The following is an 18,460-nucleotide window of genomic DNA, read 5'->3' as shown; positions in this document are numbered from 1 at the left end:
ACCACACTGGACAACCACACTGGACCTATGTACATCCCAGCCTTGGTCTTTTGGGTGTTCTGGTCAAGTCTATCCCAATGTTCAACCTCCTGGTGATATGATACAGTGTATCTCTTTCACCCCCCCCCCCCCCCCTCTTTCTAAGAGATGACTTCTGTTGTCTTTTTAGATAGGGTAAACTTCCCCGACTAAGACATCGCCTCCTGTATCCCGACGAGACATTAACCCCCCCATGTCTAAGAGATGTCCTCTAGTATCTTTTTAGATATAGGCTAAGATATCCTCAGATGTCTTTTTATATATTAGACAGAGATGCCTCTGGTAAGTTTTAAGATACACTAAGAGATATCCTTCAGCATCATTTAAGATGTCACCTCCAATATCTTTAATAGATGAGACAAAGAAATGCCCCTTATGTCTGATATACATGTATGCAAGTATACAAGTGATGTCCACTCGTGTCTTTTTAACAGATGTCCTCCGATGAGACAAAGAAATGTCCCTTATATCTGATATATAGAAACTAAGTGATGTCCTCTAGTTTCTTTTTAAGAGTTGTCCTCAATATTTCTGGGAGACCCTGTACTCTTCTATAAGCCATGATGTTGTTTACTTTGTAGACATTCATCACAACCATCCAGATTGTAATGTTTGTAATTAAATAGAAGAACACACCTGTTGATTTCACATGTATTGAAGGTGAGAGTAATGAAATGGAATTTGACACAATTTCACAATGATTTATAGGGACAATGAAACCAATTTAAAGGGACTATGATATGAGAATGTTGGCACTGGCCCAATTTAAAGGGACTATGATATGAGAATGTTGGCACTGGCCCAATTTAAAGGGACTATGATATGAGAATGTTGGCACTGGCCCAAATTAATCATGTTGAGAGGACCAAAACCAACTTAAAGAGACTATGATATGATATATGATAATGCCAGCTCTCCCCAATACATTTCTCAATCGTTTCAAAGGACAATGATGATCTCACTGGCTTACCTTACAATGGATACCAAACGGTGGAGATTTATGGCACCAACCAAAAATTGACGGAGATCACAGATATTATGAGTCATAGTCCCTTTAAACATAATCTAAACTGTCCCAAACTGCACTTGGAGACGAGGTACACCAACTTAATGCTGAGGCTATTGTGATGACCATTTCTGTCTAGCTTGGCATAAAAACCAGTGCATTTCTTACACATTCTTGTGCAGAACTGAAAGGATTGTATCCTCGAGCACGACACTTAACCCTACAAATTAAACTCAACTTACAAAATCAGTAGACGGCAAACTGTCAAGTTATCTTGACAGATATTGCGAAAAACATTGATTTGTCAAAAAATTGCGAAAAAAACATTTTCAGAGTTTTTTCTTCGCAGCATCGAATGTTTGGGAAAAAGTGGTGAAAAAGAATTTTGACATCTGATTTTTTTGTTTTAAAAATACTCGCAAATCTGCACGAAAATTTGGCAGTTACATGTACAGGTAGATACACAACAAAGACCAGCCAATCGAAAATGAAATGATGAGATCATATCGTGATTTGCACCCAACAACCGATGAAAATTGCACCCTATTTACATTTTGATGACAATAAGATACAGGAAACTAATTGCCTAATTATGATAATGGATATCACAACAAATATTAGATTTTTTTGGAAGTCTGTTGTGTTTGTTGGAATTTGATCACTCTCAAATCAAATTCTTCAAAAATACCTCTTCAAAAACTTCCGTGTTATTCTACCAACTCTGGCATTACCTTAATTTGGTGTTATGTCAGGCTGTCGGAGTGGGACATTGGTGACGTTGGTGCCAGTCACGTCTGAGGTCCTCCGACAGCCTGAAATAACACCAAATTCTCTGAAAACACTCGGGGACTAATTTTATAGTGTGATCTCTTTATTTGGACACACGATACACACTCACTGATAATCAAATTAAAATTGCATTGATATTGACAATGGGTGATATGAATAAAGACTAGCAAATGCTTTTATCTAAAACTCCATGTACATTTACACTAGGCCTTTCTGTACAAAATTGAAGTAAAAGCATTTGCTAGTCTTTATTCATATCACCCATTATTACAGTTTGACTTCACTTAAATCACGCAAATAAGCGACATTTGTTGACACGACCTGCGATATAATCATTGCTATAAGTAAATAAAATGCTTGCAAAGCAATCACCTTAGCATTGGAACATTCTACAGCAGAAGCAGGCAAGGGCAGAGGATTATGTTGAATAGAAGGGCCCAGGTGTCTAGCTGGAGTTTCAAGGAAGGTCCATTGGAAAAAATTGATTTCACGGGTATAAATGTGATCCGTTCTAGCAAAACCAGTTGCATGTCGTACATAAGATGAGCCTAGATGACACCAGGAGATGATAGAAGAAATTGATGTCGTCAGATTTCACAAAAGGCAGACAATAGTGAAATGAACAAACAGTCCGTCTCAACCCGCCAAGCTCAGAGCGACATGCGCCTGGTTTTGCTGGAACGGGTCACAAATGAGAAAAATCTAAAATTCAATTTCTCTGCCAGCATTGCATATTACCTCGACAGTCTAAGACGGCCTAAAATCTAAAGAAACTACTGCTAAATCACCAGGTATTATGAACACAGAATTAACAAAAATAAAAAACTAACAGAAGACACTATGGTACTTGTACCACGTTAAACAAACAAACACCATACAATTTTGACCAATTATTCTCATTTGAATAAATATTGGTAGGTAGCTGCCCGTCAACTAAGATATTTTAGCCCGATAAACAATATTAGGCGATTAGGGGCGAGTAGGAGGAAACCGGAGATGCCGGGGAAACATATGCTGTAAGATAATCACCCTGGCTACCACATAAAGACACAGGGCTCGAGCCATGATTCAAAATCGTTGATTGGGAATTCATCGCAATGCCAAGCGCACCTGATGTCCAGCCAGAACATATTTCATCAAAATTGGCAAGAAGTGCTTGTTGAAAAGTGACTTTTATCGCTGCGACCTGCAATCAATATCGCAAGCAACAATAATCTCCATCTGCCGTCACCGGGTCAGCGACAGGAATCACTGATCGCAGCGAACTCTGATCCATATCAAATCCAACCATTACTGGTTTTACCCGCAGACAAGAGATCTTTTGCTGCACACAGTAGCGATAATAATCGGAGGTTGTAGCGATTCAAATTGCTATTCGCGGGGCGCTTTAGTTATGTAGAATACAGATATAACTTACACTAATATCACGAGGCAAACCAATCCAATTTGAGCATTTTGTTGACAAAAGTCAATATCAACAAATTCGACTTCAAGTAAAATTTGATCGTTTGACGACAGTAACACTACCCTCCCAAGGCAAGATCACAGCTTATCGGCCAGGTCATTTTCTTCGACGATAGCGGTTCCATCAGAATACACAACAGCTGGCATAACTTCGTTCGATTTTGACGTGCTCCCCTTCCGGAATATATTAGAGATTTCCTCGAATGACTTGTTTTTCGTCTCGGGGACCTTGAAGTATGTGAAGAGCCAGAAGAGGGCCAGGAGAACGATGAATGGAATGAAACAGTAGTCGCCAAGCCCGCTCTGAAAGAGAAAGGGTCAAGGTCAAAGATAAAGGGTCAAGGTCAAAGATAAAGGGTCAAGGTCAAAGATTAAGGGTCAAGGTCACATTTCTCAGTGGTGAGGTGCACCTGTGGCACATATTTGATGCAACTACAAGAAACTGCGAAGTAATTTAAGGGAGCTTTTTTCATTTCTTTCTTTGCCGCTATGCTGAGCGAATTTTTTTTTTGGACAAATGACAAATTTTGCCATGCTAAACTGTTGAATATGGATTTATTTTGACAAAAGGTCGGGATGCATGCCACAGGGTCCAATTTGAGCAACATCCTTAGGGCCCTCTAATTTCTATAAGAGAAGGAAATTGTACGACTTTAACTGGATGTAAATAGGCCCGGAGGGGGGGGGGTATATCTTACCAGCATCACGGGGAATAAAAGCCCAACTAGGAAATTACATGACCAGTTGACCAATACAGCAATACTCATGGCAGCGGGCCGAGGTCCCTGTGAGAATAACTCAGCGGTGATCATCCATGGAATCGAACCTGGGCCCAGGGCAAAGAAGACGACGTAGAGCAAAGCACAGACAACGGTGGTGTACTTGAACCACGGCACAAGAAACTGAAAAAAGAAAAGGAAATGTATCATTTCAAAGTACAGTAGGACCTCTCTATTAAGGACACCCTCGGTACTGACAAGTGCTGTCCTGATTAGTGAGGTCAAATTGAATGGAAACAACCAATTTGGGACCAAAACTAGTGTCCTTAATAGAGAGGTGTCTGCTTAGGGAGGTTCAACTGTAATATGCTTATTTGTTTTGAGGAAAGCTACTATGATTGACACTTTACTGAGGGGCGTATTTTATGAATGAACCAGGCAATAAGGGGAGGAGTCGTCAAGAATTCGAACTGTCATTTACATACATTTTAACCATTTCTTTGTATGCAGGAGCAGGAGGGTTACAAAAATTGGGAAATGCTCGAGTACTTAGAAGAGAACGCCCCCTTTTAAAATTGCAACTTACTGTGAGACACAACGATAGCGTCAACAGAACACAAAACACAAACATCCCGCCTAGACCCAGCAGATGGAGTGTCCGACGTCCCGCGCGATCCATCAACGGAATGGTAATTAACGTCATCACAACCATGACACTGCCGACGCCTATCGAGGAGTATGCAGCCACGCTCTGCGCAAGACCAGCGTTGCCGAAGATGGTGGTCGAATAGTAGAACACCTGGAATGATGGGACAGAAAGTGGTCTCAACTTTGGTCGAAAAATTCTTAGAGAAATGGTTATTTAGAGCTTTTTAACGAATGGTCAGGCCATAGATGATATTCCTCCATTGTGACGTTGCTGTAATTGTCTCCACTGCATGTTCTCTGGGACAGCCTATGGGACCGTCCAATATGCAAGGCCAAGGTTTATTTCATGTGTGACGTGCCACAACTGAACACGGAACAAGAAGGAACACCTCAAGCTGACAGTCTAAGGATCAACAGCCACTGAGTGCAGCACCTGACTGGGTTGCGTGACGTCAGAATGACGTCATTTTGTAAACAAAAGATTTCAATCTATAGTCATGACTATTGGTTACAAAGCTCTCGAATAAAACTTTCTGATGATATCAACTGTGATAGAATTCATCCATTTTTGGACAAATTGTGTTTTTTCAAGATTTTTCAAAACAGCCCAAACCCAAAAGGGTTAAACATTCCAATTAAGTTCTCGCACATCAATTTTCACCCACGCCGAAGGACGCATCATCCCCATCACCAGGACAAAACCATAAAGGCAAAATACCTTCACAAGACGTTATTAAACGATCCACCGGGATGCAATCAGTTGCCATGGAAACATTATCCAATTTCCACGCTAATTATTCATTTTCGACAGTTAGTGTTCTCTTACCGCGTTTATCCCCGAAAGTTGCTGAGACAACTGCATGACGACGGCGATTGCCAGCGGCCAGCGTAGGTGTGTGGTTTTCAGGAGACCAATTATGGACACCTGAAAATGCGAAAATCAATTAATTAATCAATCAATCAAAAAATGTTTTTCTCAAGTACCCACTATACTACTCAGCCAATGTGATTTCTAGAGTACCAACTCCCCTGAATGTCCTCAGAAAAAATTCCGCTGAAAATTGATATTTACATTGCAGTAGAACCTCTCTATCACGGACACCTTCAGGACTGACAGGTGCTGTCCTTAATAGAGGTCAAATTGAAAGGCAACAACATATTTGGGACCTAAACTAGTGTCCTTAATACTAGAGAGTGTCCTTAATACAGAGGTGTCGGCTAAGGGAGATTACACTATACTTGTATATCTGTGTAAACAATGGCAACATTGAAATTCATATTCAGTGCGTAATTGGAAATTGTCAAATTCAATTATAAATTTCAAATTTTACAAATGGCATAGACCTTTAATCAGATTTAGTTTTGAGATCTGAAACATTCCACTATTGTTGGTGCACCTGAGAAAATTTAAGAAAACAAACCTCGTTTCTCCAAAAAAATTCAAAATAATCTTAACAAAATAATTTTTCGGTCAAAAAACACGCAAAAACCCTACCTTAGCCTCACTCTGTTCTGCCTTGGCCTCGTTCTGCATCTCCTCCAGCTCATCCTGGACGTCGGTGGTTCCGCGCAATCTCTCCAAGGCAGACCTCGCCTCTTTCTCTAATTGTTTCGTGATGAGCAGATATCGGGGACTCTCCGGACAGAACGGGAGACTGATGAGCATTAGCACACAGGGTACACCAGAGAGACCTGAAGAAATTAAAAAATGTTGAGAAAATATTTCGGACAACTTTTATTTTAACATGTTTTGGCCTTTGCAGATAAAAATGAAAACTTCTGCCGAAATTGAAATGACTGTTATGGTGTTTTCAAAACGCTAAATTCAAAATACGACTAAAACGCTAAATTTAAAGTACACAAAAGTCGCAATTCATTAAACTGAGAAAAAAGTGCCTGCGAATATTTCTGGATACCTTGATTCCTTTAGTCAAGAACCGCACAATCCCATCTTCATTCAATTTGACCTCTCTAATCAGGACACCTCTCTATTAAGAACAGAACTTGTCAGTCCCGACGGTGTACTCAATAGAGAGGTTTTCCTGTGTCGCAGATAAAAACGGTCAAATCTCGCACTTACCCAGTAAAAGTGACCAGTATTTCTCATTTCCAAAGGCCTCGTTTATTCCTAGAACTTGTGAGATCAGGATACCAATAACGACACCTAGCTGGTTCACAGTCCCTAATGCACCACGAAGGCGATTTGGAGCAACTTCCGATAGGTACATCGGTGTCAAGCCAGTAAATATACCTAGAAAAAGAAAAAGGTCATTTTTTTATGATGTCATCGAGGTGCCCTGTGTCTGGGGTCTACGCCAGTGCAAGCAAAGTCAACCAAGTGAGAAACAGGAGTAGTTTTTAATGGACTACACCACCGGCCAAAGACGGGAGTCACCAGGCCAAAAACCTATTGGTGTTCAACTGTAGTGGCATGATAAAACGCTCATCCCGGCTTGGAGGAGGAATACTCCCCGGAGAATAACGTCTCTAAGTGCAGAGTGAATACTGAAGAAGAAGAAGAAGTGCTTTCTTCACCTACCGCAGCAAAATCCAACGATCAAACGTCCGATGATGATCATTTCAAACGAGTTAGCCGTCTTGGAAAGACCCATCAAAAGGGCAGCAGTGATGCCAAAAACATTGTTCAAGAGCATACCACCTCTTCTGCAAAACACAAATTGAAACAACTCAATGGATATACTGTTAAATTTTCGATTTTTACACTTCTAGTTTCCTAGTTTTTAAGGGAGAGCTGGCATTTCTGCAGTTGTCCCAGTCAGGAGAGGTGTTTCAGTCAGGGCAGATGTTTTACTCAGGAGAGTTGTCCCAGTCAGGAGAGTTTCCAAGTCAAGAGAGTTGTCCCAGTCAGGACAGAGATTTTAGTCAGGAGAGTTGTCCCAGTCAGGACAGAGATTTTAGTCAGGAGAGTTGTCCCAGTCAGGAGTTGTCCAAGTCAGGAGAGTTGTCCCAGTCAGGACAGATGTTTTAGTCAGGACAGTTGTCCCAGTCAGGAGAGCTTTCCAAGTCAGGACAGTTGTCCCGGTCTTGGAGAGACCCATCCAAAGGGCCGCACAACCAAGTCCAAGCCAATTTCTAGGACAGTAGTCTGTTTTTTTGTTTTCCAGAGCACAGCCTACCAGGTTTTAAATGGGCATTCACTTCATTTTGAAGGAGTTCTAATTGACGATTTTGGTTTTCAGGTTCTAGCCAATGGTGGTGCTAATGGTCAACCATCAACTCATAAGGAGCCTCATAGCCTAGTGGTTAACACTGCTGGCTACCACGCAATAGGGCCCGGGTTCGATCCCGGGGAGAACCCAGGATTGTATTTCTGGATGAACCGGCGTGGCTTTCAAGGAACTAAAATTCCTGGCTCTTCACAACACGTACACTAACGTATGAAATACTCGAGGGTCTGTCGGATGAGACTAAAAGCCGTGGTCCCTTGTACCTGAGTGTCTATGCCAGGGCAAGTAAAAGATCCTACATAGGTGGACAGTAGCCTATAGTGGACTCCATACCTCCGGCAAAAATCCAATAGGGTTACGACGCCGGTAATGATATGATATGATGATAACAACCCAACATTTATTAGAGCACTTGTTTGCTTAAACCGGTAGCTTAATTTAAAGTACTTTGATCCATTTTACAAACATACTTTTTACGTCCTGCAGTAATGTAATTCCATTGTTCCTGATCTCCTGATCCGTCTTATGTTAATTTGCCGTAATGCTGAGTCATGCTTTAACAAAGTAAACAAAATTTCTAAAACGTATTTGTATAAGATTGTGCTGTATGTCTTGGTGATAATAACCAATTCCATGCGGAATTTCCAAAATTCTATCCATCTTTAACTTGCGGAATAAAATTTTCAGCGCTGTGATGCTGACTGGCGACAATTAGCAGACCTGTCTCATCTCCACACAGGGTGGGAGCGCCAATTACCGATTAAAACCAATTTACGACAAGTATTGCATGATCGAACCTGCCTGCCACATAACTGATGAAATAAGGAATAAATATTAAATGGAAGACGGCACACTAATGAATAGCATATTAGCTCTTATCACGGATGTAAAAGAGCAGAGAGCAAAAAATGAAAAAATTCTCATGTGATTCTGTCCTCGGAATGGCACTAACTTGCGAATGGTGATTTTTGTCCGATTTTGAAAATTTAAAATTCTACGGTGACCTGAGACATAGATCCTTCTATTTCTGTTGTCAAATTTAACCCTTCTCCCTGAGGAGAAATATGGAAATGCCTCCAAACATCGGAAATGTCTCATGCAAAGCTCAACACGTCGGTACGTGACTAACTATAAAAATTATTTGATCCTACCTTCCGAAGCGGTTCGCCCACCAACCGGCGGAGAATCCACCCAGCATCCCGCCGACCGCAAATATCGCCACAGTGATAGCCAAGAGCAATGAGATGGTCTGGTCCTGCATCCAGCTTCCCGTCCGTAACATCTGGGTCTCATTGATGAATTTTTCTATCACCTACAATGACAATATACTGGGTGTCAAAAAAAACCAAATTGCTTGAATAAGTGCGTCTGTTGTTTTGTTTACGTCATGGCAAATTTCCGCTGCTGTGAAAAGGGCGTAACAAATAGGCCAAAATTTTATTTTCAAACCATCTATTAAGATATTTGTTAGATGGGGTATACTCACAGATTGTGGGGCATTGATGACACCAGTGTTGTAACCAAACGAGAGCGCACCACATGTTGCTCCAAATATCGACAGGAGGAGGCAGGCCGTCACGGACTGAAACAAAAAGGTAAACACTTACTGTGAACCATATATTTTGTGCCGACCCCTACCCCTTTTTTGTGAAACAATCCCCCTGATTCCAATTTTCGACCTATAAAATGCATACGCTGTCTCCAAAAACCCCCCAAAAACATATCCTGCAGTCCGACTCTATACATTTTTTTGGAGGGACTTGGACAGGAAACAACCTTAATCGTCTGTTTGGCCTAATGAAACTTACTTGCTGATTCCGATTTGTCAGAATTTGACCACTTTCTCCCGCTGTTCCCATTTTGAATTGTCACCTTCACAGCACGTAACTCCGTTACAATTTGAAGCAGTAACAGCTGAAAGGAGAAAGCAAATGATATTTTCAAATGGGAAATCACATTTTATATGTGATTAGATCGCGACGCACAGACTGACAGATGATTTCAGGCAGTGTGACCTGACAAAAAAAGTGTCCAGGAGAATCAATTCCCCAGATATCCGAGAATCCGACAGGCTTTCCAGTTTGCTGAGCTGATCTGTCCCAGGAAAGGAAAACTTATTCAATGAGGTTGGAAAAGGTGAGTTGTCGGAATCTTTCAACGAAAATATGTTGCGTTCATCTGGTTATATTATAAGTTTAAAGGGACACTATAGGCAGCAGCTAGGCAGGCAAGATAAAGTTACACAAAGTCACCAATAGGAGTCACTCACTCACAGTGTGTCGAAATGACTCATGCTTGCACGAGGGATATATCAGTGCTGAATCTAACATGACCTAGGCCCTTACTGTGTATATAAGTCACCTGAAGATGACCAAATTAGCACCTCAACTCCTCCTGCTAACAGTCCCCTTTAACCCTTTCGTTACTGGCCAACCGTGGAGCGGTTGATCGACACCCCATCACAGCGTACCGGTACCGGTAGGCAGCGGAGTGGCAGATGCAGTAAAGCATTGATTTCTTAAAATATAGGGTGCTGGGTCTTAAACTAATTTGGATCAATATTCAAATATAGAGAAGAATGCACAGGAGGTTAGGTCCAAAGTGCATCTATCATTCAATAGATACATGTACACTAGTAGAAGCTCTCTATTAAGGACATCCTCTGGGCAGACAAATACTTTTCTCAATAGGTGTCCTGATTAGAGAGGTCAAAATGAATGGAACCAAAATATGAAGGACACCCTTGGGACTGACTAGTGCTGTCCTTAATATGAAGGACACCCTTGGGACTGACTAGTGCTGTCCTTAATATGAAGGACACCCTTGGGACTGACTAGTGCTATCCTTAATAGAGAGGTGTCCTGATTAGAGAGGTCAAATTGAATGGAAACAACCAATGTGGGACCAAAACTAGTGTCCTTGATAGAGAGGTTGTCCCTTATAGAGAGGTGTCCGCTAAGGGAGGTTCTACTGTAGTATACTTAATAAAGAAGGTATCCTTTATAGAGAGGTGTCTGCTAAGGGAGGTTCCACCGTACAGGTACTAAAACCTTTTGGCTTGTCATGAGTCTAGACAGTACAGCAGTGTCTGTCACCGGTAGTTGTGGTCATGTCATCCGTAAAAAAAATCACATAACAGTCGCCCGTTCGTTTAGACATGACCTACATTACTTCTTCACGAACCCTTTGTCTGTTTTGTCCCCTTTTCAATCATCTTTAGCGAAATGATTAGCATTCTAAACTTGGCTACCTTGAATGAAACGCGCTGTTAAACCGAACTTTGTACAAGCAATACAATGCCCTTGCCGGGCCTCAGCTGGTACAACACCAATTAATGAAACAGCGAGTCATACTCGAATTTCTGAATATCTTGATCAAGCCTTATCACGCTGATATGCGCTGGAGTTACAAACGGGAAATGGAAAAGTTTTTTTTTTCTTCATATCATGAAAATTCATGGCATGGTGACAATAGTTCTTTGTTTTTTGCTGAATCCAATTATGCAAACCCTCCCAACTGGCATGATATTCTTTTTCCACTTTTGTTTTTAAGTTCAAGTTATTATTCATTCTGGAGTATCGACATAATTTTATTCATAACACTCCAGCTGTTCTCGACAGGACTTTTTATTCCAGGCGGATCAACCCTCACTGCTTTTATAATGGAAATTGGATCCTGCCATATCGCTGTGCTTTTAACTCTTTGACTCTGCTGACAGTGTATAGGGGGCGCATGATATGCTACGTCATTTTTCAGCCAGGGCCATCTTCTGGCGACAGTTGATACCAGCAACGGACAGTAAAGCTTACATTCATCTAGACAGACCAACCAAGAATTGCCATCTGTTAGGATGAAAAGTATTATTCCCAGAAAGTTTGTTTGACATGTTTCGAGATGGTGCAACAAAGGGCACTGCATGTCACCCTCCAACAAAAGGGTTCAATTGCCAAAGACTTGTACTTGGAGAACGAAAAGTGGGTTTCGAGTACATCAGTACCTCAGGTGAGGTCAATATGTGGGTCAAACAAGATTAAAAGTTTGACACAAATCATGGTCACCCGGGCTGGTCACATGGTTACATTCAGAAATTTCCATTGCTGGATTCGTACAAGATCCTTGATTATACAGTAGAACCTCTCTATTAAGGACACCCTCAGGACTGTCAAGTGCTGTCCTTAATAGAGAGGTGTCCTTAATAGAGAGGTGTCCGCTCAGGGAGGTTCTACTGTACATGTAACCCCCCCAAGGCAAGAAGAGTCATAGGTACGATGTAATGTTTCATATTTTACAGAAAGTTTTGCCTGTGTACACAAATGAAGGACGACATGAATATCAGCCATGTTTATCAAAACAGGGTCATTGCCCTTTCCAATGGTGAAACTCGATTGGAAGGTATCCAGAAAGCAGATGGACCACGAGATTAAATCAAGTGGTCAGCCTTGAATCAAGTGGGGCCTGCTTTCATCAATCACGTCAATTGATCAGGCGTACACCTGCTGAGTATCTCGTTACTCAAAATCGGATCATGGGTCAGAAACAATCTTAAGACTTTGATCAATTAAGAAAATAAACTCATATCAATTGATGTCAAGGTTCAGATATGAAAATGAGAATAAGTTGGCCTTTTGACAAGAGACATTGCGTTCTGGTTATTTTAGATTTTATGATTGGTAGGAGTTGTATGGTCTAAAAACAAGTTTTAAATTAAAAAGCACAATTTGCTCTGGAGAGTCTGTTGCCCTAGTGTACTGTTATCTGTGTCACACATCCCTTCATAAATATTTACACAGTTTCATGAACTTCAAATTGTTTCAAATGTTGTTGTTTTTAAACGTGGTCGCCCCAAGGTTTAGTTGTTTTGAATGTGTCGGCCCAATGCGTTCAAAACAGTCATGAAAGTCACAGAACTTACCTGAGAAGATGAACACAACCACCCAGCAAAATTGTGTCGATATTTAGAGTGACAAATATGTCCTGATAAGCCCACAGAAAATATAACAAGTTAAACGTTTGTCCAGGCCTATTGAATTTCAAGTACAAGTCGTTCAAACTTTCATTGTCATCTTCATAGTACATAAATCAATTGAAGGTTGTAGGACATAAAAGTTTTATAAACTTTATGAATGGTAGCATTCTAATCCAAATGGAATGAATGAATCAGGGCCGGATGATAGCACCGATAGTTCCGGATAAATGCCTTTCTAGAGTACCGATAACTTTATAATTTGTATATTAAATTGTTGAATTTAGAGTCCAGCTCATCGGGGTTCGAACAGGTGTGCGGTGGTGTTTACATCATAGTGAAGGATGAATAATTCATTGGCAAGTGTGCAGTCAGCTGTATTTGTAACAAGAATTCATGAAAACTAATGATAATATGGTTCATACAACTCATTATTTTCACTTGGCAAAAATTCTTTTTCCACCAGTTTCATAAACACGTCAAACAACTCTATTTTGTTCGGAGCCTGGACACAAAGTGCTTCGGACGAGAAGTATTTTCATTCAATGTTCCGATTATGTAATCTGTAATAAAGTGCATTAGAACCTCCCTAACCGAACACCTCTCTAATTAGGACACCCTCTCTATTAAGGATTGAAGTGATCTGAGCCTTTAACTCTTCCACAAGATGCGCCCTCTATTAGCAACAGAATCACTAAAGATCACTATAAATCTTTGTACGACACTTACAGTATTGGCCAGGAAGTGGCGACGGTATGCTTTAGACAATGGGAGACGGCTAAAATGGGGAATCTGCCAACTAGCAAACCGATTCCACAATTTAGCAGTCTCCCATTGTCTAAACCGCCGGTACCGTCGTAACTTCCAGGCAAACTTCTTAAGTGTCGTATTTTTCAATGGATTTATAACCTACAGTTGAATGCGATCAAACTACATGTCCTTTCCGATCGAGGACTGTTAATTTCAATGTATAGCTAGCACCTGACCTTGTCCTTGATTTAACAACCAGCCCCAGCATCACACAACACAAGCAAAGCAACTTACATGCCATATGGCATGTGTGCAACAATGCATGACCATAGGCAAGGCATATGAATATCTACAGCCTGGCTCAGAATTATGTTCCCTCACACAATGGATGCACCATAGAATTCTATTGTCCGAAGGAAAATAATTCTGGGCCACCCTGTATATGCAAGGGATTTTGACATTACGAAACCAGCCGCATGCTGCAACCGGCCAAATTACACAATTCCTTATCAAATAAACACGATTTACAGGATCATAAATAGATTATCAAACAATACCAACCTAAAGATTTATTTTTGTCTGTTTAGTATTTCGTAAAACAGTGAATATTCCGGACCGAATTATGATAAACCTCACCACATGTGTGTCGCCACATGTATTTTCTTATGTAAACACCATGCATAACCCATGACTAATTCGTAGTTTGTCCTCCAGATGGCAAAAACGATTGCAGCGCCACATATGAGTCAGCCTAGGAACTAATCATTAAAGTTGAACGAAGCGAAATATCCCCCAGTAGCTTTGAGGCGTCTTCTCCCTTTTAATGCTTTTCTGCAGGGTGATGCAGAAAACACAGCGGGGGGGGGGGGGGGCTGTTTTAAATCATACTCCTGCAGCTGATGGCGGATCAGCTCACCAGCTGCCTGCTCGAGTCCTATGGATTTTTCTGAGAGACTACTCGAGTTTAGTTGGTTGTGACCTAGTGATCTCAGTTATTATTTTACAAAGAATGTGTCACAGTCTGATGTAGAAGGCCATGCCTTATAGTGCAGGGCAGCTACTTTAAAAAGGATTGTCATTTCAGGCCAGGTGAAAATAGGCCAGCCATCATGTGGAAATGGCCATGGAACTTTGATCAGTTTAGCTGGTTTAGTGTAGGGGGCAGCACTGGAAGCTATATTTCTTCTATACAGTTTGCAGGTTGAGATAAGTTATCTGTAGGTTCATCCCTTATAGTGCAGGGCCACATCCAGTTAATTTAATGTACAGTAGAACTTCTCTATTGAGGATACCCTTGGGACTGACAAGTGCTGTCCTTATTAGAGAGGAGTCCTGATTAGAGAGGTCTAATTGAATGGAAACAACCAATATGGGACCAAAACTACTGTCCTGATTAGAGAGATTGCCCTGTATAAGGAGGTGTCAGTCAAGCGAGGTTGCACTGTACTTTTTGTTCCATTGAAAATCAAACAATTGGGGAATTAATTTGACTCCTCCAGCTGGTTATCTACTTCTCTGCAGAATCAGAGAGCCAGCTTCCAATCCTATCCTGTGACAACTGTTCTGTTGTGATGAGTGATCCTGGCACGCTACCTCTCAACATCTCTTCCGAAAATGGACAATCATCAAACACAAAGCATCTTTATATTTTAAATATCAAAAAATTTATTTCTCAATGTTGCGTTATTGAAGTTGTTGAAATCTTGATGTACATGTACATGATAGTAATAATAATATAACTTATAAAGCACAGATATCATCTCGGCTGATTGAAAAAATCTCTTGTAGATTGTCCCGCAATGATGTCGGAAAAAATGCCAATTTTAGACAATCTTAAGGCTGAAATTTTGCAGAGATGGAGTCAGCCTCAGTATCATAACTGAAATGATGCACAAAACATCAAAGATTGACCCACCAGTCGGCCACTTGGTTTCCCAACTAAGAGAGATGCGAGTTGGTTTATCTGTTTATCAGATTTTCACAAGACAATCTCTCATCTCCACCAATGGAAATACCGTCAAAACAGATAGTTTATCATGTTTCGTGTCCATGGATGTTGACTTGGGTTAACCATTTGGAGCAGTTTGCTAAATTTGACTTAACACCTTCAGCGCCGAACCAAGTAGATCTCCGTGGCCCAAATCCCCCTCCCCCTTTGAGCTGGTTATCGGAGTCTCATGGACTTCATGAAAAAACTACGCCATCGCCATCTTCAGGCCAAGGTAAGAACTGAAAAGACCAAACGGTCTTTTCAGTTCCTACCGTGTCCTGAAGATGGCGATGGCATAGTTCAGAACATGAAGAACCTCGCCATCGCCATCTTCAGACCAAGTTAGGAACTGTAAAGACCAAGCGGTCTTCTCAGTTTGTACCGTGCATGAAAGAACCTCCCCATCGCCATCTTCAGGGCACGGCAGGAACTGAAAAGACCAAAAGGTCTTTTTAGTTTCTACCTTGCCCTGAAGATGGCGATGGCGTAGTTCTTTCATGAGGTCCATGAGACTCCAATAACCAGCTCAAAGGGGAGGGGGGGGGATTCCACTGTCTGGCCTCACAGAATTAGCCATCCACCACTGTTCACGACACCCTCATAGCTTTAGCGACCTCCCCCGCCCTCCCTCCGCGCCAATAACATCTTGAAATCATACACACAATGTACAAGAGACAAGTTCAAAGCCAAGACACTTCCTAGACTGACTATTTGTACATTCCACTCTAAACCAGTAAGGTAACCAGGTACAATTATAGTCCCCATCCCCTACAGTGTATATGTAGCATTGTACCAGACTATAATTGTATCACTTTGCCTTATACACTGCGACAAAATTCTGAAAATTACAACTAATGAACTGAAGGAGGTGTGCTTTTTGTACTTAGACATGATAAGGGAGATAAGGTAATGGGGTACAGTTAAAGCCCTGGTGCATTAGGTATAGCCTCAGTGTACATTCATATGTACTGCCAACTATTTCTACACTGTAGGGACAATAATTGTACTGGGGCTTTAACTGTATCACCTTACCTCACATGTTAGTCACTATGAGTCCAGTCTTGCCCTTACCAAGCAACCTTGCAAAATTTTCAAAACTTGTTTCATTTCATTGTATTACAGCTATCTGGACAGTTCTTGTATAACTTACATCTCAGAAAACATGCAATTTTCAAACTTATTATTTCTTGTTTCACGAACTTTAAAGTCTTCATTTGAGCTTTACAACTGTTTTATTACTTCATTTCAAATTATGGACAAAGTCAGTTATTTGAGACACCGTTACCATGGCAACTGAACAGGAGACGCACTACACAGACAAGTAAAGCACTATTTACAAATCTTGTCACCAGGGGTGCCGATGTGACGTTTTAGAGGATTCTTGGATACTGTACTGTAAAATCGGTCAGGATCCACCTGGTTTTCAAGGCTGCAGTAAATACATGTACATCATTACTGCAGTGGTGTTGCCATGGGAAAGCCTCGATGACTCCTGATTGGTTTTACAGTAATACGTCCCTTTGGCTCAATAGGGAATAAGTACACATTGCTGCCAGAGTGGTGCAGTGGAAACATCCATGCCTGTGACCTCTGAGGTCCCGGGTTCAATTCCCAGCCAATCCAAGTATACTATGTATTAGAGAGGGCAACTCACTTCGATGGTGTTGGTCTCTTTGATAGCGATGTATCTGAATAGCCTTCTACACAGGCAATCTACCTTTAATGAAACTAACCACTGTCTATTTTGTTTAAACCAGTTACCATAGCAACCACCTCAGGATAGAAAGGGCTACGATTTTCTCGTTACAACTCCTGTAAATCAGAGCGCCACCTTTTTGTCATTTCTAAACCAGTTCACTAATCACATGTGATCCTTTGTACAACTAATACTGCGTGTTTATGGAGACTTGACAGATAAACCTCGTTCCCGGGAAATTCACAGAAACTCGGAGCTCATACTCACGATGCAGTAAAAATATTTGCGCCAAAAAAATTGATATTTCTTCAAATGTGTCAAAAATACCCAGTAATCTTTATGAACCGTGATTATGGATGACTTGGCTGCTTTCATGTGAAAATTACTCTCCCCAACGAAGTTACAATTGTGAAATTCCCAGGAACAAGGCCTAACAACGAACTTAGAAACACTAGAATACGACCTCCAGCAACAAAGAAAGTCTAATTTTTACAATGAAATGACAAATAAATGCATTTTAAAATCCCTACAGGGGTTATTTACAGGTTGGTTTGTTTACCCTTTATATGATTGACTTAAAAGAATGGGGTCGATAGATATAACTCACCATACAGAAGGGACAACGTGATTTGCACCTGCGTCAAAAACTCAGATACACATTTTTTGACGGCAGATGTTTTAATTCAGGCGACCCTAATATATGTCAAATAATCCCCAACTACGATGTTGCCCTCTGGGGAGGAAACACTGTACTAATGCAGATGACACCATTCAACGCAGTGCCTACATTTTATTCAAATACTGTCCTTCTTTCAGACGCAATGAAGTTTAAAGTTCAATTTCTTTGTTTACAAAGTATATTTAATCAAACGTTATATTTTCCCTTTTAAAGTTCGTTATACCTGCAAAACTCTTTTCAAAACTGTAAATTTTATTTGACAAAATGAGCACTAAAACATCGTGATCCTTAGATGAAAATGTTACAGCATATGGTGTTCAATTTTTTCGACAATTTAAATATTACAAACACATCGTCAAAAAGTCACTTGTAAATTATTGTAAAACTTACGACCGCAGAATAAAATTTACAAAAGCATTTACTTTCGTAATAAATATATTACATAAGATATGTCAATGGCGAATATCAAGCAATCAGGCATGGTTGATGAGACAGCACTGTTTATAATAGCTTGAACCCCCCCCCCCCC

General features: G+C 40.8%; 1 protein-coding gene across 2 annotated transcripts; it reads right to left on the bottom strand.

Annotated features, from left to right (window-relative positions):
• Positions 1-678: 678 nt before the first annotated feature.
• Positions 679-14,226, bottom strand: LOC135498739 (glucose transporter type 1-like). 2 transcript variants are annotated; one of them, XM_064789131.1, is made up of 11 exons: positions 14,128-14,226; positions 9,662-9,767; positions 9,340-9,435; positions 9,005-9,165; positions 7,205-7,329; positions 6,746-6,916; positions 6,161-6,357; positions 5,492-5,590; positions 4,604-4,816; positions 3,997-4,200; positions 679-3,601 (listed from the first exon to the last, which is right to left on the bottom strand). In XM_064789131.1, exons 2-11 carry the CDS (start codon positions 9,710-9,712, stop codon positions 3,377-3,379), a joined length of 1,542 nt encoding a protein of 513 aa, XP_064645201.1. In that variant the 5' UTR covers positions 9,713-9,767; positions 14,128-14,226; the 3' UTR covers positions 679-3,376. The 2 variants fall into 2 exon arrangements, with proteins under 2 accessions (XP_064645201.1, XP_064645202.1); XM_064789132.1 differs by lacking the exon at positions 14,128-14,226 and adding an exon at positions 12,766-13,014.
• Between the last annotated feature and the right edge of the window lie 4,234 nt (positions 14,227-18,460).

This window comes from Lineus longissimus, chromosome 14, assembly GCF_910592395.1.
Source record: "Lineus longissimus chromosome 14, tnLinLong1.2, whole genome shotgun sequence".
Lineage (NCBI taxonomy): Eukaryota > Metazoa > Nemertea > Pilidiophora > Heteronemertea > Lineidae > Lineus > Lineus longissimus.
Note: the sequence above shows the minus strand (reverse complement) of the source record. Positions and strands in the feature narration are given on the sequence as shown.